At 55.3% G+C, this 27,920-nt stretch overlaps 2 protein-coding genes across 20 annotated transcripts in view; one reads left to right on the top strand and one right to left on the bottom strand.

Annotated features, from left to right (window-relative positions):
- Positions 1–4,978: 4,978 nt before the first annotated feature.
- Slc8b1 (solute carrier family 8 member B1) lies at positions 4,979–25,853 on the top strand. 12 transcript variants are annotated; one of them, XM_019204471.2, is made up of 19 exons: positions 4,984–5,052; positions 5,201–5,332; positions 6,217–6,391; positions 6,904–7,096; positions 15,446–15,598; positions 15,678–15,730; positions 15,812–15,869; positions 15,988–16,041; positions 16,217–16,268; positions 16,343–16,510; positions 16,807–16,914; positions 17,431–17,490; positions 17,677–17,807; positions 19,492–19,633; positions 19,891–20,012; positions 21,087–21,240; positions 21,435–21,515; positions 22,679–22,743; positions 24,825–25,853. In XM_019204471.2, the coding sequence occupies exons 3-19, from the start codon at positions 6,327–6,329 to the stop codon at positions 25,269–25,271; spliced, it is 2,106 nt and encodes a 701-aa protein (XP_019060016.1). In that variant the 5' UTR covers positions 4,984–5,052; positions 5,201–5,332; positions 6,217–6,326; the 3' UTR covers positions 25,272–25,853. The 12 variants fall into 12 exon arrangements, with proteins under 12 accessions (XP_010602428.1, XP_019060017.1, XP_033618306.1 ...); XM_010604126.3 differs by having other exon boundaries at positions 4,979–5,332; XM_019204472.2 differs by having other exon boundaries at positions 4,979–5,332; positions 24,828–25,853.
- The window catches only part of Tpcn1 (two pore segment channel 1), a 55,139-nt gene continuing 53,059 nt past the window's right edge, over positions 25,841–27,920 (bottom strand). For all 8 annotated transcript variants that reach the window (XM_033762414.1, XM_033762413.1, XM_010604123.3 and 5 more), the window contains one exon: positions 25,841–27,563. In XM_033762414.1, coding sequence (XP_033618305.1) covers positions 27,441–27,563 — 123 coding nt within the window. In that variant the 3' untranslated portion in view covers positions 25,841–27,440. The remainder of the gene's footprint in view (positions 27,564–27,920) is intronic.

The raw sequence follows: 27,920 nt of genomic DNA on the forward strand, positions 1-27,920 counted from the left end.
AGGGCGACGTCGGGGCGGGGCACATCTTAAAGGGCCCGCCCCCTAGGAAAAGCCCGCTTCCTCACTTCTCCGCCTTTTTACTTTGCACATCTTTGCGTCTGGAAACGAGTTGAAAGAATAAAGCTCACGTACTCGTTATCAGTTGCTAATGTGTGGTTACACTTAATTAGTCTTTGCTTCTTCCTCGTTCTGGGAATCGAACCCCGTTACATCCGAGGTTTTGCTAAATTGCCAAGGTGCCCAGGCTGGGCTCAAACTTGCAATCCTGCAGCTTCCGCCTTCCAGAGTGCGGGGACTACACGCATGTGCCACCGTGCCCAGACCTGTGACCCAAGTGGGGACCGTCCTGTGCTGCGTCTTTCCCTAGTCAGGCTGCATCCAGAGCCCTCCCTGGTAGAAGGGCCCTGCTGATCGCCCCGACCCAGGGAAGCACTGTGTCTCCAGGCTGCAAACTGCCTGGTGTGCAGAACTCCGTTGGGACTGAGTGGTGGTGACAATAACGACTAACAGAACTGAATCAACTGCACATCTACTGTGGGCCAAGTCTGTCCTAGGCCCAGGGACAAGGCAGTGAACGAGATGGATGAAATCCTGGCCCTTGTGTGACCCCCTTCCATGGGGGGAAAAGGATGACAAACTTAATAAAGACTATGTCCAGTAGGAATGGGGGAGACAGTGAGGGCAGAAACCCTAAAGAAGGAGGAGTGCTGAGAAGGTAAATGAGGAAGAGCATTCCTGCAGCAGGGAGCAGTAAGTACAAAGGGCCTGTGGCAGGAAATAGCCTGGCATTGCAGCAGGAACAGAGGAGCCATAAGGGAGGAGCAGTGCGTGTGATGGCTGTGGCTCCTGATGTGCCTCAAAGTGACTTTCTACAGCCTCGAGGGTACCCCCCATTCCTGCACCTCTGATGAACTGGGAGCACCCCTGTCCACCCCTGGAAAACAGTTGCTCCCATCCCCAGCCCCTTGTTATTTCGTATTCGTATTTTTGAGGCAGGGTCTCAGACAACAGGACACAAACTCTTGGTCCTCCTGCCTCAGCCTCCAAAGAGCTGGGATTACAGACTGACACATGCTGTCGTGCTCAGCTCAGCTCTTTGGCATGAACACCAGTCAGTGAGAATCGCTTACTGTGAACATTTTCTTTTTTCTTTTTCTTTTGTACCGGGGATCAAATTTGGGACCTTGCGCTTGTGAGGCAGGTGGAGGAACCACTGAGCTAAATCCCCAGCCCTCTGTGAACACTTCCTGTCATAGATTACTCTCAGTTACCCAAGAAGTTCCTACAACTGCCAACTCTACTTTACCAATGGAGAAACTGAGGCAATTTGAAATTTGTCAGAAAGAGATTCAAGGCCAGCCTAAACTAAGTAGCAAGACTCTGCCTCAAAAAAAAAAAAAAAACCAAACTAAACAAACAAACAAACAAACAAAAAACACACAATGGGCTGGGGATTTAGCTCAGTGGTGCTGCACCTGCCTCACAAGTGCAAGGTCCTGGGTTCGATCCCCAGTACCCCCCCAAAAAAACCACACAAAAGAAAACAAAAAGTGTAAGTTAGGCCAGGGTGCAGCTTTTAGCCCATTACTTGTCTGGCGTACACAGGATGCTGGGTTTAGTCCCAGCTCTGCAAAAAAACCAAATGATCTTATGTGGTACAAATAGGTTCAAATTCTGCTTGGCCACTATTTTTTTTTTTTTAATAGGGCCTCACTATGTAGTGCAGTCTGGCCTTGAATTCACTATGCAGCCCAGACTGGCCCTTAAACTTGAGGTGATTTTCCTGCCTCAGCCTCCTGATTGCTGGGATCACAGGCACACTCCACTATACCCAGCTGCCTGCTCTGTCACTATTATGCTTTGTGTAGGTTCAGTGTCGTAAAGCAAAGGTTTCTGTGTCCAAAAGCAGAAGGTTTGTTGGCTGCAGAGCAGTATTCCAGTCCAGTCCCCTCATGCTGAACCCGTAGGTTGCTTCTGATCACTGCAGAATTGTGACACTTGCTTCAGGAAACATCCTGCTTAGCACACTGGCCAAAAAGTCTCATCTTCACAAGAGCTCCAGGTGGGGGAAAGGGTTCAAGTGTTTCCAAGCGTCAGAAGCTGGGAATTGACTAACTGTCAATCCAGAAGGATGAGTCGAGGCCAGATGGCTTCTAGCAGTGTCAATAAAAATATTCTAAGTTGGGTGTGTGCTGACACACACCTGGAATCCCAGCACTCAGGAGGCTGAGGCAGGAGGATCATAAATTGGAGGGCAGCCTGGGCTACATAATGAAACAAAAGAAAAAAAAAAAAAGAAAAGAAAAGGAAAAGAAATCTCATAGGGGCTGGGTAGCTCAGTGGTAGAAAGCCCTTGCCAAGCATGTGCAAGGCCCTAGATTCTACCCCTAGAACAAAAGAACAACAACAAAAACCCTCTTGTGCAACTGGTACTGTCTGCTAATCATGGGGTGACCATAGAGTAGTGAGCTCCCTGTCCTTATGGGTTGTAAGTAGGTGCCATGGACTATTAGCCTGGAGTTGCTGAGATCAGCAGCAACATTCAGCTCAGTTAACAGTGAGGCTCAAGCACCTCCAGGACCCTCCAGATCCCCGGACTCAGACTGAAACATCTGCTTCTCTCCCTTTCGAGCACCCCTTCCTGTTTCTGCTGTCCCTGGGTACCTGGTCCCAGTGGTGAAGTGGATGCAACTGGGGTCATTCATACGAGGGCACAACTCTGCGTCTGGGGACTGGTGATTTCCCTCCCTGGGGAAATGGGGATCACTGTGCCCCCCAGCCATAGGGTTGTCACCGAATACACAGCATATGTGTAAATCTTCAATATAGAGCTGACTCAGGCCTGTAATCCTAGCAATCATGAGACTGAGGCAGGAGGATTACCTAGAGTTCAAGGCCAGCCTGAGCTACATAGTGAGACCCTGGTCTCAAAAAAAAAAGGAGCCAAGGACAAGTCACCCCACATGTGACCTCATAGGCAGCTGTCCATCCATGGGATCTGAGGTCCTTTCCCCTCCTCCCTCTAAAATACAGCTCCCTCCACTGCTCACCATGCCACCTGGACACCCCACATGCCACCTCTGCAGACAAAGGCCTAGTGGCAGTTCTTGTTTTCTTTCTTTCTTTTTCTTTCTTTCTTTCTTTCTTTCTTTCTTTCTTTCTTTCTTTCTTTCTTTCTTTGGGTGGGGGCAGGGTCTCACTATATAGTTGAGATTGACCTGGAACTCACTATGTAGCCCAGGCTGGTTTTGAACTCAGTGATCCTCCTGCCTCAGCCTCCTGAGTGCTGGGGTCACAGGTGCACCACCACACCCGGCCTGGAAGTTCTTGCTTTCTAGCTATGGTCCCCTCTAGTTCTGGGATGCCACATTCTCCTCCTACCATGTGACAGACAAGTCTCCTGTGGAGAGGTGGGGTGTTCCCACGTCTTAAATTGGAGTGGCTCTGTGACCAGGGCAGAGGTGACACTGTGACCAATTATCACTCCCACAGCCATCACATGAGGCAGTAGAGCTTCTTTCTGTTCTCTGGCCCCCATGGCCAGCTCCTTCTTGTTCCATTTAAGCAGGCTCGAGGGGAGCCTGGATATCAGCTCCCCCAGAGAGGCGACGTGGAGAGGCCCCTGCTGCCTGCCAGCCACCCTCTGACCCAAGCCCAGACCACCACCCTGAGCCCTGCTCTGATTCATGACCTTCAGAAAGGCAGACTGGTAGCTGGGCATGATGGTGCACACCTGTGGTCCCAGCACTCTGGGAGGCTGTGGCAGGAGGATTGCAACTTCCAGTCCAGTCGGGGCAATTTAGCAACTCGTGGAGACTCCATCTCAAAATAAAAAATAAAAAGGGCTGGGGATGTAGCTCAGTGCAAAGGCCCTGGGCTCAATACCCCAGTACCACAAAAAGAAATAAGTTAATGAATAAAATGCTGTTGCATTCAGCGTCTACTTTCAGGGATCGCTCCTTACACAGCACTAGGTTCCCCAGCTTTTTTCCAGTCTAGAAAAGGGGCCCTGACCCTACCTCTAGCCATCAGGGCAAGGTTAATCAAGGCTGCTTCCAGCCCCTCGGCCTCCCTCTCTGTCCCCAGGTCTGTCCCCTCCCTCAGCCTCTCACCTCTCAACTCCCGCCCTTGCTGGACCCCCGCCCACCTCAGCCCTGGGAGCCGCTGGCTCAGATGACCAGCGACGGCGACACTGAGGCCACCCCTTGCTGGGTGTCTGGGCCCCAAGGTCGGAGGCCCTAGGAGGGACAGAGGACCCTGGCTCCAACCTCAGCAGGACAGAGCTTCCTCCCAGGCAGCAGGTGGCCGGATCCCAGCAGCGCAGGCCGGTTCATTCCGACTGCGGACACTGGCCTTGGGCTGCGCGACAGCGGGACTTCTGGGAGGGATTCCCAAGTCAGCACTGTCCCAGTAACGGGGTGAGAGTGACCGCGGGGGCTTCTGGGCAGGGGGTGTCCTCGGCGTCAGGCCTGGGCCTTGGGGCTTCACACACAGGACTACCACTCCCGGACCCCGCGAGGCGGGTGCCATCGCCATCTCCGTATTGAAGGAAGGAAACTGATGCTCGGGAGGCCTCAGGAGTGACGAAAGTCACAGAAACCCAGTGTCTGCCGTCCAGTTGCACAAGCTGGGCTCGAGCTCGCCGTTCTCTCGCCTCAGCCTCCCGGAAGCGCTGACACCCAGATTCTTCTTACCACATTCATTCCCGAAAGCAGATTAATACCCTCTCCCCCATCCCATCCGCTGGAAGGAGGAGGAATCTCCCGGATTTACCCCGTAACTGCCCCCCGTTGGCCTCCGGCTGTCTTTTTCCATTAGTGTCATCTACTTTCACTTCAGTTTCTGCTTTCAAAGCAGAAGCCAAAAGCTGAGGGTCACAGGGGAGGAGGAGGGTGCGGACTGTGGAGACCGCCTCCCTATAGCGAGAGCCTGTGCCTTTAAGAGCCGGGGCGGGGCGAGCCTCCGTGGGCGTGTCCGAGGGGCGCGGCCCATTTGGGCGAGGCCGAGACCGGGCGGCCCGCGCTGGCTCGGGAGGATCAGATCCGAACAGAGGTCGTGCAGTACTGGCTATTGACGGGGACCGGGCGGCCTCGAGTCCTGGCGGGGTTCGGGTTCGACTTCTGAGGCTGCAGGCGCGGCCTGAGGTGAGCGAAGCCGCCCTGCACTCCCAACACGCACCCAAAGTTTAACTTCTCAACAGCCCTCGGGACGGAGCCAGAGACGCCCCGGGTAGCGCGGCCCTCGCTCCAAAGCGCCGCCGGGTTCCTTCGTCCCCTTCCAGTGTTCGCCGGGGTCACGCATGTAGGAAGAGCTCAATAAATACGTATCAGAGGTGAGTGGGCGACTTCGGGGTGCGGTGCTCACGCCTGTAATCCCAGCACAAGGGAGGCTGAAGCAGGAGGATCCTCATGGGTTGGAGGCTACAAAGTGAGTTCAAGGCCAGCCTGGACTACATATCGAGACCCTGTCTCAAAAAAGAAAGAATTGTCAGCAAGTAGAGGCCAGAAGAGCCATGGGTCTCTAGTCGGGTCTCCGCCCCCCAGCGGCTGTGCCCATTTCTAGCAGCCAGTGGGACCTAGAGAGGTGGGTTGAGCTCCCTGAGGCAGCCCAGATCGCAGGCTGCTGAGGCGGGTGTTTCTCAGTCCACCACGGTGCCGTGGAGAGAGGTACTGCACGTGGGATCCTCAGGAGAACCAGGCGGAGAAGGGCCTGGTCTGGATCCAACAGGTGAGGGGCGGGGTGGGGCAGGAGCCTTCCTGTCCCTCCTGTCCTCTCCTCACTCCCTTCAGCTGCCAAGACATGGGGAAATGTGTGGGTAGAGCATTACAAACAAACAAACAAACAAAAACCCATTGTTTTATGAATTTTGTTTTTCCTGATTGCAGAAATAAAACATACTCATTGTACAACACGTGGGAAAGTGCACAAAGCCGTTTGCCAGAGACATATTTTCCCAGTTTAATCCCCCCTGTTTTGGCTTTGTGAGACAGTCTTGCTATGTAGCTCAGCCTGGGTTGGAATTTACAGCCCTCCTGCCTCAGCCTCCCAAGTGCTGGGATCACAGGTGTTCACAGCCTCACCTAGCTCAATTTAAATTGTTTGAAGAAAAAATGAAGCCTTTCCCGGGGCCTTGAGGGAAGAGGCAGAGGTCATTTCTGCCGCACGCCTGTGTGGCTGTGAGCAATTAATTCACTTCCTGGACCGTTTCTCCAACAGAGGCGCTGATCCAGTGAGGGCAGTGAGGTTGCCAGCTTTGTCCTCCGTGGCTGGGACTGGCTCTGCCTCGGTGTGCCCATTTGTAAAGTGGGTCTATACCTGGGGGTTACATGAGGTCGTCCCTGCAACATGCTGCATTCACTCCAAGATCAACCACAGCACTGCTCCGAGCCAGGTACAGGGGTGCACACCTGTGATGCCAGCGCTTGGGGAGGCTGAGGCAGGAGGTTTGCAAATTCGAGCCCAGCCTGGGCGATTTAAAGATTTATAAAGACTTTGTCTCAAATTTAAAAAATGAAAAGGGCTGGGGATTTGATTCAGTGGGAAGACCCTGGGTTTAATCCTCAGGCGCGCGCGCACACACACACACACACACACACACACACACACACACACACACACACTGTACTGGCTGTGAAACAGGGCAAGTCACCTGGAAGTAGGTTTCCTGCATTCTGAGGGCTCCCATCCCTCCACCACTTCCCACCACCCTCCCTGATGGCGCAGAGGAAGGAGGAAGGACAGGCCTCTGCTTGCTGCCCGGTGGGCCCACAGATGCCCCTGCCCCACGTTTCTGCTCTGTGCTTGGCTTTCTTTGGCTTGGGCGATGGGGACAGGACCAGCCTCTGGCCTTCCACTGGGTCCCTGCCCCTTGGTGACACAGCTTCCCCATCTCCCGCCTTGCAGCTCCTGGACCCCGAGTGGAGCTCAGGGAGGACCAGGCCTGCGGCCCATGGCCGGTGGACATCTGGACCTGCGCCGGCTGCTGAGCTGGCTCTGCACGCTGCTGATGGCAGAGGCGGCATCTGGGGCCAGGGCCCCGTCCCCAGGGGCTGCTCCGTTTCCAGCTGCAGGTGTCACCCAGGCCCCCATGGTGGACGTGAGTATCCAGGCTGGAAGCCGGGGTCAGGCGGGGGCCCTCATTCCATGAGCACGAGTTTATCAAGCACCTAGCGGAAGCCTGCAGTATACCAGGGAACAGATCCAGAGCCCAAATCCTTGCCTTCATGGAGCTCAGTCTCCCAGGCAGGCAGATAGGTAAATTTAAGCTGGGTATCGTGGTGTTTGACCATAATCCCAGCTACTTGGAAAGCTGAGGCAGGAAGATACCAATTTTGAGACCAGCCTGGGTAAATGGATGTAGACCCTGGCCCAACATAGAAAAATAAAGAGTAGGTATGTTGGGGAACATCTGTAATTCCAGCACTCTAGGAGGCCAAGGCAGGAGGAGGAGCACCACCTGGGCAATTTTAAAAAATTTTAAAAAATTTTAAAAAGGGCTGGGTATGTAGCTTAGTGGTGAAGCCCTTGCTTAGCATGTGTAAGGCCTTGGGTTCCAGCCTTGCTCCTAGAAAGAAAAGCAGAAGTAAACTTGAGCAATCAGGTGCTGGGGTCCTAGGTGCCCTGCAGAGAGCAGATGAAGTCAGGGGGATGGTGTGTCCGGCTTCTGCTGGATGGGGTCTCTGCTGCCCTCTGTGGCCCTACACCCAGCCCTGCACGGAGACAGGAAGTCACTTACACAGCCTTCTGGGGAAAGAGCATCCCCTGCCCCAGGAAATGGTAAGGGTAAGTCCTGGGGCAGGAGCAAGCCCCATGTGCTTCTAGAATAGCCAGGAGGTCAGACTGGCGGCCAGGACTGGGTGACGGAATGGGAGATGATTGTGGGTGGAGAGGCCCAGGTGGCCAGATCACCAAGGCCCTTGGGGCTAAGCCTAGTAGGTGAGAATGATTTTCGTGGGTTTTTAGCAGCAGGATATCGAAATCTGATTCATATGATTAAGTGATCTCTGGCTGCTGGGGGGAGATGGATTGAGAGGGGACAGGCGAGTAGCCAGGAAACCAGCGAGGGGGCCCTACCACCATGGAAGTGAGGAGGTCAGCGAGGCCGGAAACGAGAGGGAGAATTTGGAGTAAATGTTGCCCAGCAGATCTACCAATGGATTCGGAGAGTATAGTGGTGAGAGAAAGCAAAGTTAGCAAAGTTAGTGGTGGCGCACTTCTAATTCCAGCACTTGGGAGGCTGAGGCAGGAGGATTACCGCTTGGGCTACACAGAGAAACCCTGTCTCAAAAACCCAAAACAAACAAATAAAAATGGTGCCCCCTGGGTGCTCCCTGCAGCAGGGGGCTGGTCTTCCCCACCCCACCCACCCTGGGCCTCTGGTAGGGTCTGAGAGTGTAAGGGGTAGGAAAGTCATGGACATGAAATCCACTGCAGGCTCAGGCCAGGTTAAATCCAGGTCATCAGCCAGCTGGGGTGGGTTCACCAGTGCCACCCACAGCAGCCTGCACAGAGCTGGGGATGCCAAAGCTCAGGGACAAGTAGGTGCACAGGCTGGGCAGTTGCCTGTGTCCTCTCGAGCCTGCTGCCTCCCAGCAGTCGAGCACCCGTCCTTAGGCAGGTTCTACCACTGTCCTTTGAGCCCGGAAGCCAAGGAAACTCAGGTCATCCTCGTTCATTGAGACATTGATTGAGCACCTATTGTGTGCCTGGGATATTGTGGTCCCTGCCCCTGTAAAGCTTATGTTCTTCATGAAGCAGATCAAGAAATAAATATACTGAGCTGGGTGTTCACTCGGGAGGCTGGGGTAGGAGGATCATGAATTCAAGACCAGCCTGGCTACATAGTGAGACCCTATCCTAAAAATCCAAATAGAGAAGGAAGGAAAAAAAGAAAGAAAGAAACCCTCAGGATAACTTCAGCTGATGATGAATAAAACAAAACGGACGAGGGATGTGGGAGAAGGAAATGGGGAGGGGGCAGCTGCTTTGTTCTCTGAAGAGGTGATGTTTTGAATCAAACCTGGACGCTTCATGAAGATGTGGAGGAAGAGCAGTCTAGGAAGAGGGGCCTGAAGGTGCAAAGGCCCTGGGGCAGGAGTAGAATGGTATTTTTCACAGGCAAACTCCAGGGAACATGGCAGGAGAGGTAACAGGGCCACGTCATGCAGGCTGTGTGGGCCCCTGTACCAACTGGGGCTGTTCCTAGGGGTGCGGTGGGAGCCACAGCAGGATTAAGAGCACAGATGGGAGTGGTCTCCATTTTTACAGCATCCCACTGGGCTGCTTTGGGGGCAGAGCAGGGAATGGGGTGATGGCTGTAGCTATCCTGGTGAGGCTATGGCAGTGGCCTTGGAAGGGCTCTGGCTGGGGAGGCAAGCGGAGCAGAACCTGCCCAGCCACCCAGTACCTAAAGCCCTTAGGTGAGGCTGCCCCAGGCTGGCCTTGAGGGCAGGGGCAGGGCTGGCAACAGCCCCCTGGGCCCAGAGGTTGTTGGGAAAGAAGAATCTGCTCAGGACTGAGGAGTCAGCAGTGGGACGCAGCCAGTACTGCTGGGCAGAGAGGGCTGCTGGGAGCTGTCTCACCACAGAGGTTAGGTGAGGTCTCAAACATCGGTGCCCACAAAGTGCTGTCGGCACATGGACGTACCCATCGTTCACCTGTCACGGGCAGAGCCTGCCCTTTGCATATCGTGGCTCCTTTCATGCTGTATTGGAATCACATGTCCTGGAAAGGGGGAAATATTTGGCTGTGTGGTGCACACCTGTAATCCCAGCACTCAGGAGGCTGAGGCAGGAAGATTGAACACAAGTTCAAGACCAGCCTGAACTAATAGCAAGACTGTCGAAAAAAAACAAAACAAGACAAAACCACAAACTTGTTATCTTGCAGTTCTAGTGATCAGAAGCCATAATTGTTTTCTCAGGGCTGAAATCAAGGCCAGTGGCCCAGCTGGGTCTTTTCGGAGGCTGTATGGGGAGCACGCTTCCCTGTCTGTCCAGCTCCCGCACTCTACTTGGCCTTGAACTCAGTACATTGCCCCCGTTGGCCTTGGGCTCAGGACAATCCTCCTGCCTCAGCCTCCCAAGTCCTGGGATTGCAGGTTCTGCCTCCCTTAGGCCCAGACAGTCCCGAATAATCTTCCCATCCCAAGTTCCTCAGCTGAATCACGGTTGGCTATGGGGAGTGATGGATTCACAGGTTCCGGGGATTTGGATCTTTGGGCCTGGATCTTTGACCTGAGCACAGCCCAGAAGAATGAGCTGGTGCTGTGACCCCACCACCACCACCACCACCACCAGGGCCTACATTTGCTTGGGGAGGTGGCTTTGGCTGTCCATGACAACATCTGGGGACAGCATCTGGAGTATAAAATCCTTGGAAAGGATTTCCTAAAAGAAAAGATTCTTTGATTCCCTAGTTATTTAATTGTTCACCTTTCCATGGAGCCAGGAGACTGTGTCCTACACTGGGCCATGGACAGGTGACATCAGAGTGACAGTGGCCAGAGCAGTTCTGATGATGCTCCAGAGCAGCTGAGGAAGCTGAAGCCCAGAGACGTTTAGGGGCTGCCTGAAAGTCACACAGCAAGCTGGTGGCCAAGATGGGTCTCACACTCAGGGCGCCTGTGCCCCACTGCCCCTGTCTGGCGTGGATTGCAAAACAATGGCCATATCAGGTGTGGTTCAGCTCGCTGCAGCAGTTTTCCTTCTCTCTGCAGCCTGTGCAGGGTGTTTGTAATGAGGCGTTTCAATGAGGTGTGCAATTCCCAGCTCACTGCAGCTCCTGTGGTTAGCACACTTCCTCCCCTGCCTGGCTGTCTTCCTGTCCAGGATGACCCCCAATCCTGTGCTTCTCTGGGTCCCTTGGGGCTAGGGAAGAGGGTGTGGGGCTCAGACCAGGCCGCCTTCGTCTACCACACCAGGTGGCTGGGCCTGGGGCCTGTGGCCTGGGGAGGGGACTTCCGGTGGGGGGGCTGTGGCAGGAAGTCACTCCTGGAGGCCGTGGAGGCCCTGCCTTGCTGACTCATCTCTGCCACAGGCTAGGAAGCATCTCCTGGCTGACCCTGGGGACCAGGAGGAGGCAGGAGGGAGGGCAGGTAGTGGGAAAGAGCCAGAGGAAGAGGCTCTGTCTGGTCCATTGGGCAATTTATTTCTCCCAGGCCTGTGGCCAGTAACTGTCACACAGAGCCAGTCTGAAGCCATTGGCACGGTGGCTGTGTGGCCTGGGGACTGTCACTTTGCCTCTCTGTGCTACCATCTCATCTTTGAAGTGGAAAATCTTTCAAAGATTAAAAAACTTTTCAGGGCTGGGTAATTAAATCTTGGCTTTTGCACTGAATGTCACCTGCATCCCCAGCCCTTTTTTATTTGGAGACAGGGTCTCACTAAGTTGTGAAGTTGCCCAGGTTAGGCTTGAACTTGCCACCCTCCTCCTTCAGCCTCCCAGAGTGCTGCTGAGGCTACCACCACGCCCAGTGTGAAGCAGGAACAATGGTTCTGAGCTCTCAGGTCAGAAGTGGCAAGGGTCCTTGCGTGCCAGGCACTGGGCCACCGGGGCTTGGTGGATCGGCAGAACTTGAACGAGTCTGTGACCCTACAGACAGTTGAGTGGTTGCAAAACAGGATCTTTGAGGAAGACCTGGACTGAAGGGTGCTTGGACAGCTTATGTGTGTCTGGCCAAGCTAGGCCAGAGCAGTCTGGGAGGGCTTCCTGGCAGAAATGTGTGTGGCGGGCAGCAGGAACAGCTTCCACAAAAGCTGCTCCTAGGTTGCTTGTTGCTGGTTTTTTGTGGTGCTATCCAGGTTTGCCCTACCACAGAGTCACCCCAGCCCCAAGTGGTGCATTTTTAAAGCCCTTCTCCTAAGCTTGGGGGTCAGGAGGCCAGGTTGGAGCCTCTGTGGGGTGGAGATGGACAGAGGAGATGGATTCCAGTAGCCAGGCCTATTGGCGGTGCACACCTGTAATCCCAGCACCTGGGAGGCTGAGGCAGGAGGATCGCTGTGAGTTCAAGGGCAGTCTGGGCTACATAGTGAGTACAAGACCAGCCTAAACTATAGACCTCTGTCTCAATTTATGTTTAGCATGCTCCAGAGGACCTGGTTTCAATCCCCAGCACCAAGCAAACAGATGAAGAAAACCCAGAGCTTAAATAGTATCACTGAAGCTGGTGGGGACTGAGCAGCCACATCCCAGACAGGAAGTGGTCTCAGGCAGCACTGCCTCCTTTCTGGTGACCATGTGTTGCCGGCAAAGTCCAAGACCCAGACTGAGCCCCAAGGCCTAGGCCGAGGGGTCATTCCTCTCCCTGTCTGGAAGGAGTCGGCTGGACTTGTATTGTTGGGTGTAAGCTGGGGGCTGAGTGGGGAGGGGGGTGACAGAAATCCAAGACTTGCTTCTGTGTGGTTTTCATTTTTGCTTTTTTGCAGTGTTAAGAGATGGAACCCAGTGCTTCACGTATGCTAGGCAAGCACTCTACCACTGAGCCCTTTTTATTTTATTTCGAAAGTCTCATTAAGTTTCCCAGGCTGACCTGGAACCTTGCAACCTTCCTGCCTCAGCCTTCTGAAGAGTCGGGATCACAGGCGTGCCCTGCCATGTCTGGCTGCCTGGGCCGTATTTTGTCTATTCAGTCATCCACTGAAAAACACTTAGGTTGCTCCCAAACTCTTTGGCTGTTACAAGTAATGCTGCTGTGTGTGTGGACAGACAAACATCTCTGAGGCTCTTGGGTAGATGCCCGGAAGTAGGATCATCACCAGGTTGGCTTTTGAGGAGCTGCTGTCCGATTGCCAGCCCCACCAGCAGTGCACAAGGGTTCCAGTTTCTAGACATCAACCAACATTTCTTATTGTCTGGTTTTTGTTGTTGCTGGGGTTGGAACTCAGAGTCTCACTCAGCTGCCTGGGCTGGCCTTGAACTTGCAACCCTCCTGCCTCAGCCTCCTGAGTAGCTGGGATTACAGGTGTGTGCCACCATGATGGCTTGCTTTTCTGTCTGTGTACTTGTCTTCCATACATCTGCCCAAGTCTCTCTGGATCTGCTTCTAGAGGCTCCCAGACTAGGAGGTGTTCAGACTCATCTCTTTCACTTCTAGACTTCTCTCTGAGAGCCCCATGTGAGGAATTTCACTGTGGCAACATTGTGAAATGAGTCACACTCACACGGTCACTGCAGGGAAAGTGTATCTCCATTGTGTATCCTCAGCATATTTTGGAGACAGGATCTCGCTATGTAATTCAGGCTGGCCTCAAATTTACAGCAATTCTCCTGCCTCAGCCTCCTCCCAAGTGCTGGGATTACAGGCGTGCGCCACCGTGCACCACCAGAGCATTTTTAATTTAATTAATTTATTTTTTGCAGTACCAGTGATCGAACTCAGGACCTTGCACTTGCCAGGCAGGTGTTGTGCCACTGAGCTACATCTCCAGCCCCTCCTCAGCATTTTTAAGAGCAGCATGAAAGCCATGGCTGCTTTGATGGAAAACACTGCAGGCAGGCAGGAGAGAGCCATCGGAGCACCAGCTTCCTGGGAGGCTGAGGCGGGAGGATCCCAAGTTTGAGCTCAGCTTGGGCAATTCAGTGACTTAGAAAAACTTTGTCTCAAAATAAGAAATAAAAAGGACTGGGGAGTGCAGCTCAGTGCAGATGCTCTGGGGTCAATCCCAATGCCACAGAAACAACAAGCACAGCAACTCCAGCTGGGCAAAGTGACACATACTTGTTGTCCTAGCACTCGGGAGGCTGAGGCAGGAGGATCATAAGTTTGAGTCCAGCATGGGCAGCTTAGTAAATACTTGGACCCATAATGAAACAAAACAAAAAGTCGGGCGTGGTGGCTTCACACCTGTATTCTCAGCACTCAGGAGGCTGAGGGAGGAGGAATACTGCAAGTTCTTGAGGACAGCCTGGGCTACATATCAAGACCCTGTCTCAAGAAACCAAAACCAAACAAAACAATAACAACAGTGAACAACAGCTCTAGTAATTCCAGCTTCCTGGGTTCCAATGTGGCTGCCCCTGAGTGGGTCCTGGGAGTGGCCGTAGCCTCTTCCACTGTATAATTAGCTCAATAGCAGTAACTTCCTGGAAAGTGTGTTGGGCGGATTAATGCACATCCATTTAAAACTCATAGCACTGCTCCGTACTTTGGGCTTAGAGTATGTCTATGTTACGTGTATCAGTGTGTGATGGGCCAAGTGGTAAAAGCTAAAGGCAGAAATAAGAGATTTCGGATGGGGGCAGAGGTTGTAGCTCAGTGGCAGAGCACTCGGCTAGTATGAGTGAGGCCCTGGGTTCCATCCCCAGCATAGGAAAAAAAGAAAGAAATATAAGGTGAACTCTCCGCCCTCCCCATATTGGGTATTGAACTCAGGACCTGTGCACTGAGCTGCATGTTTAGCATTTGAGACAGGTTCTTGCTGTGTTGCTAAGTTGCCAAGGCTAGGCTCAAACTTGTGATCCTCCTGCCTCAGCCTCCCAGAGTGTGGGGATTGCTGAATAGTAGGGTTTATATACAATGTAGAGAACTGAGAAATGTCTATAAGGATGTGCTTCAAACTGATCATGGTGGGAGGCCTGAGGAGCAGTGAGAGATTATGGAAGGCAGGAATGAGAAGGGAAAATATAGAAATCTTGGTCTGGGGATGAAGCTCAGTGGTGGAGTCTTTGCCCATCATACATGAGACCCCAGGTTCTGTACCCATCTCTGCAAAACACAGCACAGTAACAGCAAATTAAAAAAAAAAAAAACAACCTGCTGAACAATGTAGTGAGACCCTGTTTCTAAATGAAAAAGGGCCAAGGATATAGCCGACTGGTGTAGTGTCCCTGGGTTGGATTTCGCCAGGACCAAGGAAACAAAAATGAAAGAAAGAAAGAGTCTTTTAAAACAAACCTGAGTGTGCTAACTTTTGTAAATTTCAAATACAAGTTTTGTTTTGTTTTTGTTATTCCTCATTTTTTTAAGACAAGTTCTCTCACTATGTAATTCAGACTGGGCTTGAACTTGGGATCCTCTTGTTTCAGCCTCCCAAGTAGTTGGAATTCTAGGTGAGAACCACCACTCCTGGCCACAAACTTTTTGTTGTTGTTTTGAGGTTGCTTTGGTTTGATTTTTATGAGGCAAGGTCCTGCCTATGTAGTCCAGCCTGGCCTTGAAATCAATATCTAGCCCAGGGTAGCCTTGAACCCGCAGAGATAGATTCTCCTGCCTCAGCCTTCCAAGTGCTGTGATTACAGCTACACAACACCTCATCTGGCCACAAGACTGTTTTTAAAAATAAAACTGTGCAAAAAAACCCCAAAAAACAAAACTGTGCCATTGGTACTTGGAGGGCATGGGGAGTTCGAGGACAGGCCAAAGGGAATTTTTGTCCAATTGCTCACACGGGCCTGATCCGACAGCCCTGGACTCTGTCCCTAACAACCTTTCCCTCCTGCCCCGCAGTGTCGCAGCGTGTGCGGCCTCAATGTCTCTGACCGCTGCGCCTTTGTCCGCTCCAACCCCAGCTGCCACAGCGACAGTGGTTACCTGGACTACCTCGAGGGCATCTTCTGCCACTTCGCGCCCGGCCTGCTGCCCCTGACCATCACCCTCTATGTGCGTCCCCACCCGGGAGCTGGGGAGAGGGGCACATGGCCCTACAGGAACTCACCTGTCCCCTTCCATCCCTACCCAGGTTCTGTGGCTGCTGTACCTGTTTCTGGTTCTGGGAGTCACTGCAGCCAAGTTGTGAGTTGGGCCCTGGCTTTGGAGAACGTGGGGCAGGGCCAGTGTCTACGGAAGCCCTCACTGTCCACTTTTCCTCTGCAGCTTCTGCCCCAACTTGTCAGCCATCGCCACCACCCTCAAGCTGTCCCACAACGTGGCAGTATCCTTTGGCCTGAGCTCCCGCTCCCTGCAGGGTGGCAGGCACAGGGGAGGCTGGGCACAGCATGGCTTGTGGCCCAGTGGGGGCCTGAACAACCCCTCCTTGACCTGATTCCCATGGCGTCACCTTCCTGGCCTTTGGAAACGGCGCCCCCGACATCTTCAGTGCTCTGGTGGCTTTCTCGGACCCACGCACAGCCAGCCTGGCCATCGGGGCTCTGTTTGGTGTGTGTGGCCTGGCGGGTGGGGGCCGGGTGGGAGGAGGGATGCGGGGTGCTGACCTGGTCGCTGCCCTCCAGGCGCTGGCGTGCTGGTCACCACTGTGGTGGCCGGAGGATCAGTGCTCTGGTGGCTTTCTCGGACCCACGCACAGCCAGCCTGGCCATCGGGGCTCTGTTTGGTGTGTGTGGCCTGGCGGGTGGGGGCCGGGTGGGAGGAGGGATGCGGGGTGCTGACCTGGTCGCTGCCCTCCAGGCGCTGGCGTGCTGGTCACCACTGTGGTGGCCGGAGGCATCACCATCCTGCGCCCCTTCCTGGCCACCTCCAGGCCCTTTCTCAGGGACGTCGTTTTCTACCTGACAGCTGTGTTCCTCACCTTCACCGCACTGTACCTCGGCAGGGTCACGCTGGCCTGGGCCCTGGGTGAGCGGCAGCTGCCAGGCAGGGGTATCAGCAAGCAGGGCGCTCTGCTCAGAGGGTGGAGGCCCGGCTGCAGAGGGGCAGGGCCGGGCCAGGGCCCACGGCTCGGAGGGAGCACTGACTGCACACCAGCTGCGTCCTGCTGCCCAGCCCAGCCCAGGGGTCTCGGTGAGAGGAAGGGAAAGTGGCCAAGGCAGGTGGAGGAAGGAGCAGGGGTTCAGGCCGAGACCCCGCACATCAGGCCCTGTGCCCAGGCCCCATAGCCAGGACGCCCCTGGTGACCACACACCCTTCCGCAGCCTACCTGGGCCTGTACGTGTTCTACGTGCTCTCGGTGATCCTCTGCACCTGGATCTACCGATGGCAGTGTAGGAGATCCCTGGGCTACTCCATGCCGGGGACACCAGGTGAGGCCTCATTGCGTCCCCGGGAGAAGACGGCACCCCTCTGCCACCACGGCCCTCGAGGTGCTGCTGCCGACTTGGCACCCGGCCTGGTCCCTCCCTGCTTCATCTGTGCCAACAGTTTCCCCTCCTCCGGCAGGGTTGTGGCTCCCCCTGCACGTGACAGCAGGGTCCCAGCCAAGGGAACACACACACACACACACAAATGCACACATTCACAATACGACAGACCACAACACATACACAGTCTATGCATACACAGATAATGCACAGCACACACAATATGTGCACATACACAGATAATACAAAGCAAACAGGCAGAAACAAATCCATGGACCAACAAACATCTGTCTACACAAGTCAGGTCTGGTGGCGCACACCTGTGATCCCAGCACTCAGGAGGCTGAGGCAGGAGGATCACTGTGAGTTCAAGTCCAGCCTGATCAAAAAAGGCACCTGCCCAGCACAGTGCTGGGGGATCTGCCTTAATCTCCCTTCATCCCTCAACGTCTCCTGCAGAGCTGCTGCCAGACTCGGAGGAAGACCCCGTGTCTTCGAACACCAGCAGCTATGATTATGGTGAGGCTGGGCCCTGAGTCCTGCTGGGGTGAAGACGTGGGGGATGGGGCTACATGAGCCCTGCCCCTCTCTGCACCTGGGCTGGGGCGTCTGCCTTCCGCAGGGCCCTGAGAGGAATGGTACAGAGGGCAGAGGGCACCCTGCAGATGCAGCCAGCCCCGCCACACCCTCCGTCCATGCACGCAGGTGACGAATACCGGCCACTGTTCTCCTACCAGGAGACCACGGTGCAGATTCTGGCCTCGGCCCTGAACCCCCTGGATTACCGGAAGTGGAGAAGCCAGTCGGTGTTCTGGAGGGTGTTCAAGGTGTTCAAGGTGTGAAGAGGCCCCAAGCCTGACTACTGCTTGGTGTCCTCCCTTGTTCCAGCTCTGTCATGGGTCTCAGCCCTCACCACGATAGGGAGTTGCTCAATAGCCTGGACCCCAGGGCTGTATTTTAGGCCTCCTTGGTCTCAGGAGCAGTAATGAACCGTGCCTGCACCCTACAGTAGGTCTGGCTACACTGTGACCTTGGGCCCGTCACTCAACCTCTCTGGGCCTCAGTTTCCTTTGTAAGACAGTGATAACGGTAGAGTGATGGGCTCTGCAGTGGCTGTATCAGTCAGTTACTGCTGAGTGGTGCTGGGTAACAAACACTCCTCCCCCATCATGTAGATTTTTTTTTTTTTGTAATACTGGGAATTGAACTCAAGAGCACTCTACCACTGAGCTCCATCCCCAGCCCTTTTTATTTTTTGAGACAGAGTCTCACCAGGTTGCCCAGGCTGGCCTTCAACTTATGGTTCCCCTGCTTCAGCCTCCTGAGTAGCTGGGATGACAGGTATGCACCACCATGCCCAGCCCCGTCTCACTGATGTATGACAGTGTTTTTCCTCACCTGGACCGATATGGGTGGACAAGAGTGGCTTTAAAGTTCAGACCAGCAGGGCATGGTGATGCACGCCTATAATCCCAGCACTTGGGAGGCTGAGGCAGGAGGATGGATGTGAGTTCAAGGTCAGCCTGGGCTACACAGTGAGACCCTGACTCAAAAAAAAAAAAATTCATACTGGCTCACGGTTCAGGTCTGCCTGTGTCTCCTTCTGGGGTCAGCAGGCACCTGTTCTTTTGTGGGTAGGAGAGGCCACAGCAAGGGGCCTTGCTGTGTCCTAGGCTGGCCTTGGAATTGGGAATCCTCCTGCCTCAGTCTCCAGAGTGCTGGGATTGCAGCATGTACCACCATCCCGGCTTTCTTACTCTTCTAGATATTGGCTAGATACATGGTGTGGAGTCAGAGCTGGGTGGTCTGTATCCCAGCTGTCTTACCCCTCTGTGTGGCTGAGGACAGGATCCTTAACCTCTGGGATGTTTCTGGATTATTACAGCTGCTGTTCATAGGCACTTGTCAGGGTTATTGTACGAGGAGGGTATGAGCAGCCCTCCGAGGACATCCTCATCCTAATCCCAGAACCTGGACACGTGGTCTGATGTGACACAGGGCTCTGGATGTGATTAAGCGTCTTGGGGAGAGGGGGGGCTCCTTGGATTTCCGGGTCAGCCCAAAGAAATCAGGCACACCTGTAACCTCAACTATCCCAGAGGCTGAGGCAGGAGGATCCCAAGTTCAAGCCTAGCCTGGGCATCTTAGTGACTTACTGAGACCCCCATCTTAAAATAAAAACTAAGGGGTTGGGTATTTAGCTCAGTGGTTCTGTTGCCTGCTTTGCAAGCGCAAGTACCCGAGTTCAATCCCCAGTTCCAAAAAATAAAAACTAAAAGCTAAGAATGGCTGGCTGGGGATGTGGTTCAGCACTCTCTGGCTTCGTTATTGCAAAAAATAAAAATAAAAATGGAGGGTGAAGGCAGGGGCTAGGCTGGCAACCGAAGCACAGTCTTAATGGAGCGGCGCCCCCTGGAGGCCAGAAAAGTCAGGGACACCCTGTCCTTGGTCCGGTGCAGCCCAGCATGGGGCAGCACTGCCGGCTCTGAGGCCCCAGCCCCGCCCCGCCCACTCATGCAGCTGCCTGTGGAGTTCCTCCTGCTCCTCACCGTGCCTGTCGTGGACCCGGACAAAGACGACCGGAACTGGAAACGTCCGCTCAACTGTCTGCACCTGGTCATCAGCCCTGTGGTTGTGGTCTTGACACTGCAGTCCGGGACCTGTGAGTACCCCTGGGGCTCGGAACCCAGGGTGGGGCATACACGCCAACCAGATGTTGTGCAGTGGGCACGCCTGTCATCCCAGTACTTGGGAGGCCGAGGCAGGAGGATCCCAGCAAGTTCCAGGCCGGCCTGGGCTACGTAGCGAGACCCTATGTCAACAAAACAAGCCAAGAGAACAAAAACACGGCGATATCTCCAGCATTTGGCTTCTGCAGGTCTGGGCCAAGTACCTGGAGCTGCCCCTTTCTGTCCACAGACAGCATCTATAAGATTGGTGGCCTCGTGCCCATCTGGGCTGTGGTGGTGATCACTGGCACCGGCCTGGCATCTGTGACCTTTTTTGCCACTTCCAACTGGGCGCCCCCTCGGATCCACTGGGTAAGAACCCCCCTCTTGGGAAGGGACAGTGGGGCCGGGACACGCCCCACTCCGCCATGGCAGATCCAGACCTAAAGCCAGTGGCAGGATTCAAACCTGCTCAGGGTTCTCGGCTGAGGTGACTCATGTCACATGCAACTCACCCCGTGGGGTGGGGCAGCCCCCACCACAGTGGCTGCAGGACATTGATTTATTTGCCCCAGAGACACTGGTGCTGCTCAGCACTTCCTCCTGTCGCCCAGCCCCTGGCAACTGCTTCTGTCCATGTGGATTTGGCTGCCTGGGACTGGCAGATTCGTGGAATCATACAGTCAGTGGCCTTTCATGTCTGGCTTCCTTCACTTACAGTTCGTTTACCTGGCTCATCTGTGTTGTAGCACGGGTCAGTCCTTCAGTCTTCCTTTTTGGTGGTGGTGGGGGCCAGGATCTTTCTATTAGCCCAGGCTGGCCTTGAACTCAAAGAGATTCTCCTGTCTCAGCCTCCCTAGTGCTGGGATTACAGGCGTGGGCCACTACCCAGCACCTTTTCTGTTTGGGAAGGCAGAGGTGCTGAGGATTGAACCCAGGGTACCGCACATGAGTCCACTGCTCTGCCACTGAGCTCACCCCTGGCTCCTTTGTTCCTTTTTGCACAGAGTGACTTTCTGCTGTACCAACACACCGCAGGCTGTCCTTCTGTCTGTCTGTGGACATTTGCTTTGCTTCACTTTTTGGCAGTTATGAGCAAGTACTCCCATGAATATCTGTCTGCATTTTCTTGTGTGTAGCCAGGCACCATGGTACACACACCCATAATCCCAGCACTCTCAGAGGCTGAGGCAGGAGGATGGTCAAGAGTGTGAGGCCAGCCTGGGATAAATAGTGAGACCCTTTCTTTAAAAAAAGAGTAAAAGAAAGAAAAACAGTATCTCACTAACTTAACTGAGCACATATTATGTGTGTGCTGACTGCGTATCAGCTCATTCTGTGCTGTTAGCTACCTGGGGTAGGAACTGTACCCATCTTACAGATGAGGAGCTGCTGCTGTGCCCAGTGGGCTGGCCCTCAGCCCACCTGATGCCCTTCCCTCTGCAGCTCTTTGCTTTCCTGGGCTTCCTGACCAGTGCCCTGTGGATCAATGCAGCTGCCACGGAGGTGGTGAACATCTTGCGGTCCCTGGGTGTTGTCTTCCAGCTGAGCAACACGGTTCTGGGGCTTACGCTGCTGGCCTGGGGGAACAGCATCGGAGGTGACTCGGGGCTGGGTTGGCCCCCAGGGTGGCACCGGCACAATGTGGCTCTCCAGCCCCCGCCAGAGCTACACCACACCCAGAGTTGCTCCTGGCCGGTGCCAGGCCCACACGGGCTTTGTCGGTGTCTTGTTGACTGCATGAGTGAGGGCCAGGGAAGCCACCCGCCACTCAAGGTCGCCCTCTCCCTGCAGATGCTTTCTCAGACTTCACCCTGGCCCGCCAGGGCTACCCGCGGATGGCGTTCTCCGCCTGCTTCGGTGGCATCATCTTCAGTATCCTGTTTGGTTGGGTCTGTTTGGGCTGTGTGTGTGGGGTGTGGAGAGTTCTGACATCAAGGTCATGGTCAGGACAGAGGGGGGTGACAGGGATTCTGGGCACCTGCACCTGGTGTGTGGCGGCTGCCACAGCCGGGCGTCGAGGCCCACATCTGGAATCTGTGCGCTCTGGGAGGCTGAAGCAGAACTGCAAGTCCGAGCCCAGCCCGAGCAATTTCGTGACTTAGTGGGACCCCTGCCTCAAAAATTTTTTTTCAAAAAAGCCGGGGTGTAGCATAGTGTGAAGGCCCTGGGTTCGATCCCCAGTACTGCAAAAACAAACAATAAAAAAGGGCCTGGCTCTGTTCCGATAAAACATTATTTATAAATGCAGACATTTGCTAGTTTGGCCCAAGGGCTGTCCGCCATCCCAGTCTGCTGAGGAAAGCCAGGGACAGCCAGGCTGGGGCCAGGCCCAGGGCTTTGATGGCAGACAGTCTAGGTTCTGGTTCTGACCCCACCGTGTGCTATGGCTGCAGACTTTGCGTCACCTCCCCCTCCCTGGCCCTCTGTCTCCTCACACCTGCAGGGGCCCAGGTCGCAGGTGGGGGAGGCACGGTGCCCAGCACACAGTGGTATACAGCAGGCAGTGCCCATCCGTGGCTGCTAAATTCAAGTTCCACAGGGTGATGCCAGCAGCTGACTGGTGACACAGTCGTGGTGCACCTGCTGGGTGACACTCCCAGCCCTTCAGGGCTGTGGCCTCTCCTCACCACTTGGGTTGGGCGGGACGGAGGGTCCCTGAGCAACTCCTGGGGTTGGCGGTGACCCACATGTGTTATGATCTCACTAAGTTCAAGGCTGACTGCAAAACCACTGCATAGCCCAGGAACTCTAGATCCTCCTGCTTCAGCCTCCTGAGTGCCTGGCCAGTGCCAAGCATTTCTGACACCTTGTTGAGTCCTTACTGGTTGAGTGAAAAGTGTGAGCTCAGAACCCACTCGGGCTACCCCTAGATCTGGTCTCCTGATGGCATGTTTGAGGGGTGGGCAGTGGGCACCGGCGGCACAGCCAGTCTCCTTCCTGGGGGAGCCTTAGGCCCTAGGCTGACCCCAGCAGGAGGGGCCATGGCCCTGCCAGTTAGGGCAGCTGCTCTGACAAATTTCCTGAGCTGCCTGCAGATCTCCTGGTGGGCGTGGGCCTGGGCTGCCTGCTGCAGATGGCCCGGGGAAGCCTGGAGGTCAAGGTGAGTGGCAGCGCCCCGGGGGCCTCTCCTGTCACCTCCCTCCTCACCTAGGATGTGTTCACATCTTCTGGGGAAGGGACCTCGTCTGAACTGTGACAAGTCTGCTTTGTAGAAAATTGAAAATAGTTTGCTAAGGACTGAAAAAAAAATGTATTTCTTGCAAGTTGACAGTGAAACCAGGATTTCTCTGCAGCATTGAGGCAGGAATTGGGTCCTGGTCCCATCCTCTAATCTTGCTGTGCGAATCAGAGTGTCTCTAGGCCCTGGCTTTCTCCCCTGTGCAATGGGGTGGCCAACACCTCCCTGGCTTCGTGGATAAGGGAGTGTGGGGTGTGGGCCAGGCTGCCCCCAGACCCCAGCGCTGCCCCCAGATGAGAGGCTCTGAACACACAGTTGACTGGCCTGGCCGCTCACGGATGCCTCGGGGTGTCCCAGGGGCCCGGAGTTTTCCAGGGTAGCGCCTGGGGCTATGCTTCGAGCTGGTGCAGAAAACTCCAAGCCCGAGGCCGGGCAGGCATGGAGATTTGGGCGACTCTCTTGGGTCTCCTGAGGCCAGGTGTGATGAAAGCCAGACTCCTTGGTGAACTTTGTTCTCGAGTGTGGCACAGAGCAGACCAAACCTGTGCAAAGCAGATTTGACCCCAGGATGCGAGCTGGCTGTCCTGTCCCCAGCACAAGCTCTAATCTGCAGGACCTGAATTCTGAGACAGACTGGAAGGATTAAACCGGAGGGAAGTGGCCTAGGAGCTGGCTTTAAGGCTCCCCAGGCGACAGCTCTGACTTTGAGTGTTGGAGGCTCACAGAAAGCTGACTGATGAGGGGGGACAAGTCGCCAAGAGGCGTCCACGTCCTGAATAGACCCCGGGTGGCCGGACCAGTAATTACCCGGATTTACATGGGCCACGCCCACAGGCAAATAGCTACCTAGAGCTTGAAAAGTTTGCTTTCTCTGAAAGGCGAACACACTGCCAATGCTGTTTACACTTTCCGGCCTAATAAGTCCCTTTCATTGGGGATCCTAAGGCAGTTCCAAATAACAGGCTCCGAGCCCCCTTGCTCTTCTTTTGTGGTATGTACACGGGTGTGTACTTCCACACCTTGGTGTGCAGCTGAGGAAATCCTCTGGAGGTTCAATCGCCTCAGACAGATGTGAGACAGCAGTGAAAATGTCCATGGTAACTGCCAGTTAAGAAACACAATTTGCTTTTTTTTTTGGTACCAGGGATTGAATTCAGGTCCTTGTGCTTGGGAAGCAGCTGCCAGAACCACTGAGCTAAATCCCCAGCCCCACAATTTACTTTTTTAATTTATTTATCTATTTACATGGGAGAATCTCACTAAGTTTCCCACTCTGGCCTGGAACTTGCCATCCTCCTGCCTCAGCCTCCTGAATTCTGGGATTACAGGTGTGCCCCACCAGACCTACCTAAGTCACACTGAGGTTCTGGCTGGACATGAATTTGTGTCACCTAGAAGCCCCTACCTGGAACCTCTGGTCCCCCCAACCCTAGGCTTCCGGGGTTGGCATGGGTGCCCCCCTTGCCCACGGAGGCAGCGTCTGCTTTACGTGACAGCAGCACTGCTGTTAGGGACAGAGCACACAGCCTTCCCAGCGCCTGGTGAGCAGCAGGTGCTCAGTAGCTGCACTGCGGCACAGCCTGCATCCTTTCGGAACCCACGTTCTGGCCCCTCGCAAAGACCCCACAGGACAGGAAGGAGCAGAGGGCCATGTACGCTCCCCTCCTGTCTGCTCCCCTCCCCTCACTGCCCTACTTACCACGTCTGTCCCCATTCAGCGTCTTATTTTCTGATAAACTTCATGGAAGTCCCACCCCGCCTGGGCAACTCGGTGACTTAGCAAGACCCTGTCTCAGAATGAAAAAGGCCTGGGGACGTAGCTCAGTGCAGAGGCCCTGGGTTGTTCCCGGCACTCAAAGACCGAACCAAACCCATGGAATCGTGACTCCACCCACCCAGTGGAGGCCGGGAGAAGCGGGCGGGTCAGCAGAGCAGGTGGACGGGGCTCCCTGCCCTGTTGCTGGAGTCTGGAAGCACCGGGATCACATCCGGTGTCCCCACAGCAGCAGGCTGTGCCCAGCAGTGCCCCAGCCAGGAATCTGCCGGCTGCAGCCCTCTCGTTCCCCGCAGCTGGAGCCCGAAGGCCTGCTGGGCTGGGTGCTGGCCGGAGCCCTGGGCCTCAGCCTCGCGTTCTCCTTGGTCGCCGTCCCGCTGCAGTGCTTCCGGCTCAGCAGGGCCTATGGCATCTGCCTGCTGCTCTTCTACGCCTCCTTCCTGACCGTGGCCCTGCTCACGGAATTCGGGGTGATTCACATGAAGCACACGTGACTGAAGCCGCCCAGCGTGCGGCCGTGGCAATGAGGGGTCTCCACGGCCTCCCGAAGGCAGAACAGGACGTGCTCCTGCGGTTGCTCTCACTGCCAGGGCTCTTGGGAGCCGCCACTGTGTCCCCCTGGCTACCAGCAGCCACAGCCCCAGTGCTGGGCCTGGGGTCTGGTCGGCGGGGCTGAACCCCTGGGGAGGCCGGGGTTGGGACAGCAGTGGTCAGCTCTGCCTCCTCCCTCGCTGGCTTCCGGCCGCCTGCACAACCCTGGCAGTCAGGGGGACTCGGACTGAGGGCCATCAGGTGGGCAGGAACAACAGGTGGACCCTCCTCATTAAGAATTTGAAGTCCATAAAACCAGAAGAAATGAGACGGCCCGTAACACCTGTCGCTGGACCCAGCGGCTTTGAGACCTCTCGCTGGGGCAGCCACGTGGCTGGACAGTGGCTCTGGATGGTCCTTAGAACTGTGCGCCCAGAACCCCGCGGCCCCGGCTGCATCACAGGTGTCTGCTTACCTCAGGTGTGGGGTGGGCCCTGCCCATCAATACTTAGCTCTAGTTTGCTTTCCGTTGTCTGTGAAGGGATTCAGTGTTTTCTAAGTAAAGATGAAGCATTTCCAGCATCCAGGAAGTGGCTGCCCGACTCTTACCAATTCTTTACCAGGGCCAGGGGAGGGGCGCTGAAGGCAAGGGTGAGAAGGGCCATGAGGGGCCCCCACCACATAAACCGGAAGTCACGAGGCGGCAGCCACGTCTACAAAGCACAGGCTCTTTTATTATCAACAGGCCAGAGATCCAGAGTCACAGTGGGTTACTACGTAGCAAATCACCAGCGTATAAAATCTTACAGCGTGGCTCCCGAGATCCGTACAAAATGATTGACTGTGCGCGTGGTGTGAAGTAAGGCTGAGGTGGGGGGCACTGTCCTCCCCAAAGCGCCATGGCCTGCGGGAGGGCACGGTGCTACTGCTGCCCTGGACAGGCTGTGACCTGGGGTCTGCAGCAAGTGTCACCTGGTCCTGCGGCTACGATGTGGGGCGTGGGGTCATCTGAGCTAGGTGACATCCCAAGGCTTGAGCTCTCGGCCGGGGGTGACGCCCAGTGTCACTGGCTTGACGACAGCCCTCATCACTGGCTGGAGTCTGGCCCGCCAACCCTACTGCTGCCGTGCGTCTGTCTGCCCTGACCAAGACCAGGCCAGGGACAGGAGGGTGGTCTAGTGACCCCCAACAGCACCAGGACACCCTGGCTGTGGGCCAGAGCCACATCCCCTGGTGCCCCCCCATTCCAATACACAAAAAGAAGGCACCGGATGTGCAAATAAGTTTCCCTCTCTGGTGAGGAGAGCTCTGGCCCCGGCTCGTGCCGTGGCCGATGGCCCTCCAGAGAGGAAGAGGACCATGTCGTCTCCTGACCGCCCTGGGAAGCAGTGTTTTCCCAAAGGGCTGTGCTTAAAACTTGGACAAGCTCTACACCCTGCTGCAGGGAGAGGGCGACCAGCCGGCTTCCAGACTAGCTTGGCCCTGGGGTGGCCCGGAGGGGTTGGGACTGGGACTGCTCCCCCGGGCCAGGCTCTGCCTGCCTGGCGGCTGTCCCTCACCTCCAGCTTGTGTTGTCTGTCCTACCTTGGCCACCTCTGGTCACCACACAGACGGCCCAAGAGGTACTGGGGCCCTTGTAGTTGGGGGTCTGCCTGAGCCTCCTCTGCAATAAAGTCCGACCACAGAAAACCTCAGGATGGGATGAGTCCCCACCATGGCCACAGCGAGCGTCCCCAGTGCACACAGCCCCATCACAAGAAGAGGACTTGGGTGCAGGAGGCTGTTGCAGGAGGTTTTCTGGCCACAAGGGCTAAACAAATGTGCATAGGAGAAGGCTCGCAGAGGTGGGACTGAAATGGGTCAATGCCACCTCTTGCCCGGCACTGGCTGCCTACAACTGACCACCCTCTATGACCTGTAACCTCACCCTCCAGCCCGTGGGTACATTCTCACCTGAGAAATAGCACGTGGTGGGGAGTTCTTTCCTTCCTACCTGTAAGTGGTTTTGTCCCAAAAGCCAGACATACGCCTGTGACAAGGTCACAGGGAGGGTTCACAGGCGCTCTCGGGGCCTATGGGCCTGGAAGCAGCAGCAGGAAGCTCAGCCCAGCCCGGCCCTGCAGGGTCAGCCTTGCAGGCCAGGACTGTGGCATCCGGAAGACAGGTTCAGGTGACTACTCACTGCTCGTGGCCCGCTCTCGCTGTGTATAAACATGTGCATATATGTGTGTGTGCGCACACGGTCTCCCGATACAGGGTAGGAAGAGAATACTACTGTGTTATTGCATAGAAGAGATGGCTTCACCAGCTGGTGCTAGGTGACCGTCTGGGAGCGCTGGCGGCTGCCAGAGGGCTGCTGGGTGGTGGGCACTGGGCCACTGCCGCTGAGCTGCTGCCGCTGGGCCTCCTGCTCCCGGGCGTGCTCCGCATACCACTCCTAGGGGCAGAGCGTGGCGGGCTGAGGGTGGCCCTCCTGCCGACCTGCGCTGTCCCTACAGCTCCCTCTGCCCTCAGTGGGGTGGACACGGGAGGCAGAGCTACCAGCCTACCCCGCTAGGACCAGGTGGGACCAGCACCCGCAATGTGGAGCAAGGAAGCCACTTCTCTGTACTTGAGGGTCAGCACACGTGCTGGTGAAGGGTGCCTGGCACACACTGTCTCTCGTTTTATTTATTTTTTGGTACTGGGGATCGAATTCAGGGCCTTATGCTTGTGAGGCAAGTGGTGGCACCACTGAGCTAAATCCCTGGCCCCAGTCTCTCTTATTTTGAGATGGCCTTGATATATTGCCCAG

The sequence above is a fragment of the Fukomys damarensis genome, unplaced genomic scaffold (genome assembly GCF_012274545.1).
Source record: "Fukomys damarensis isolate Sample0158 unplaced genomic scaffold, DMR_v1.0_HiC HiC_scaffold_12, whole genome shotgun sequence".
Lineage (NCBI taxonomy): Eukaryota > Metazoa > Chordata > Mammalia > Rodentia > Bathyergidae > Fukomys > Fukomys damarensis.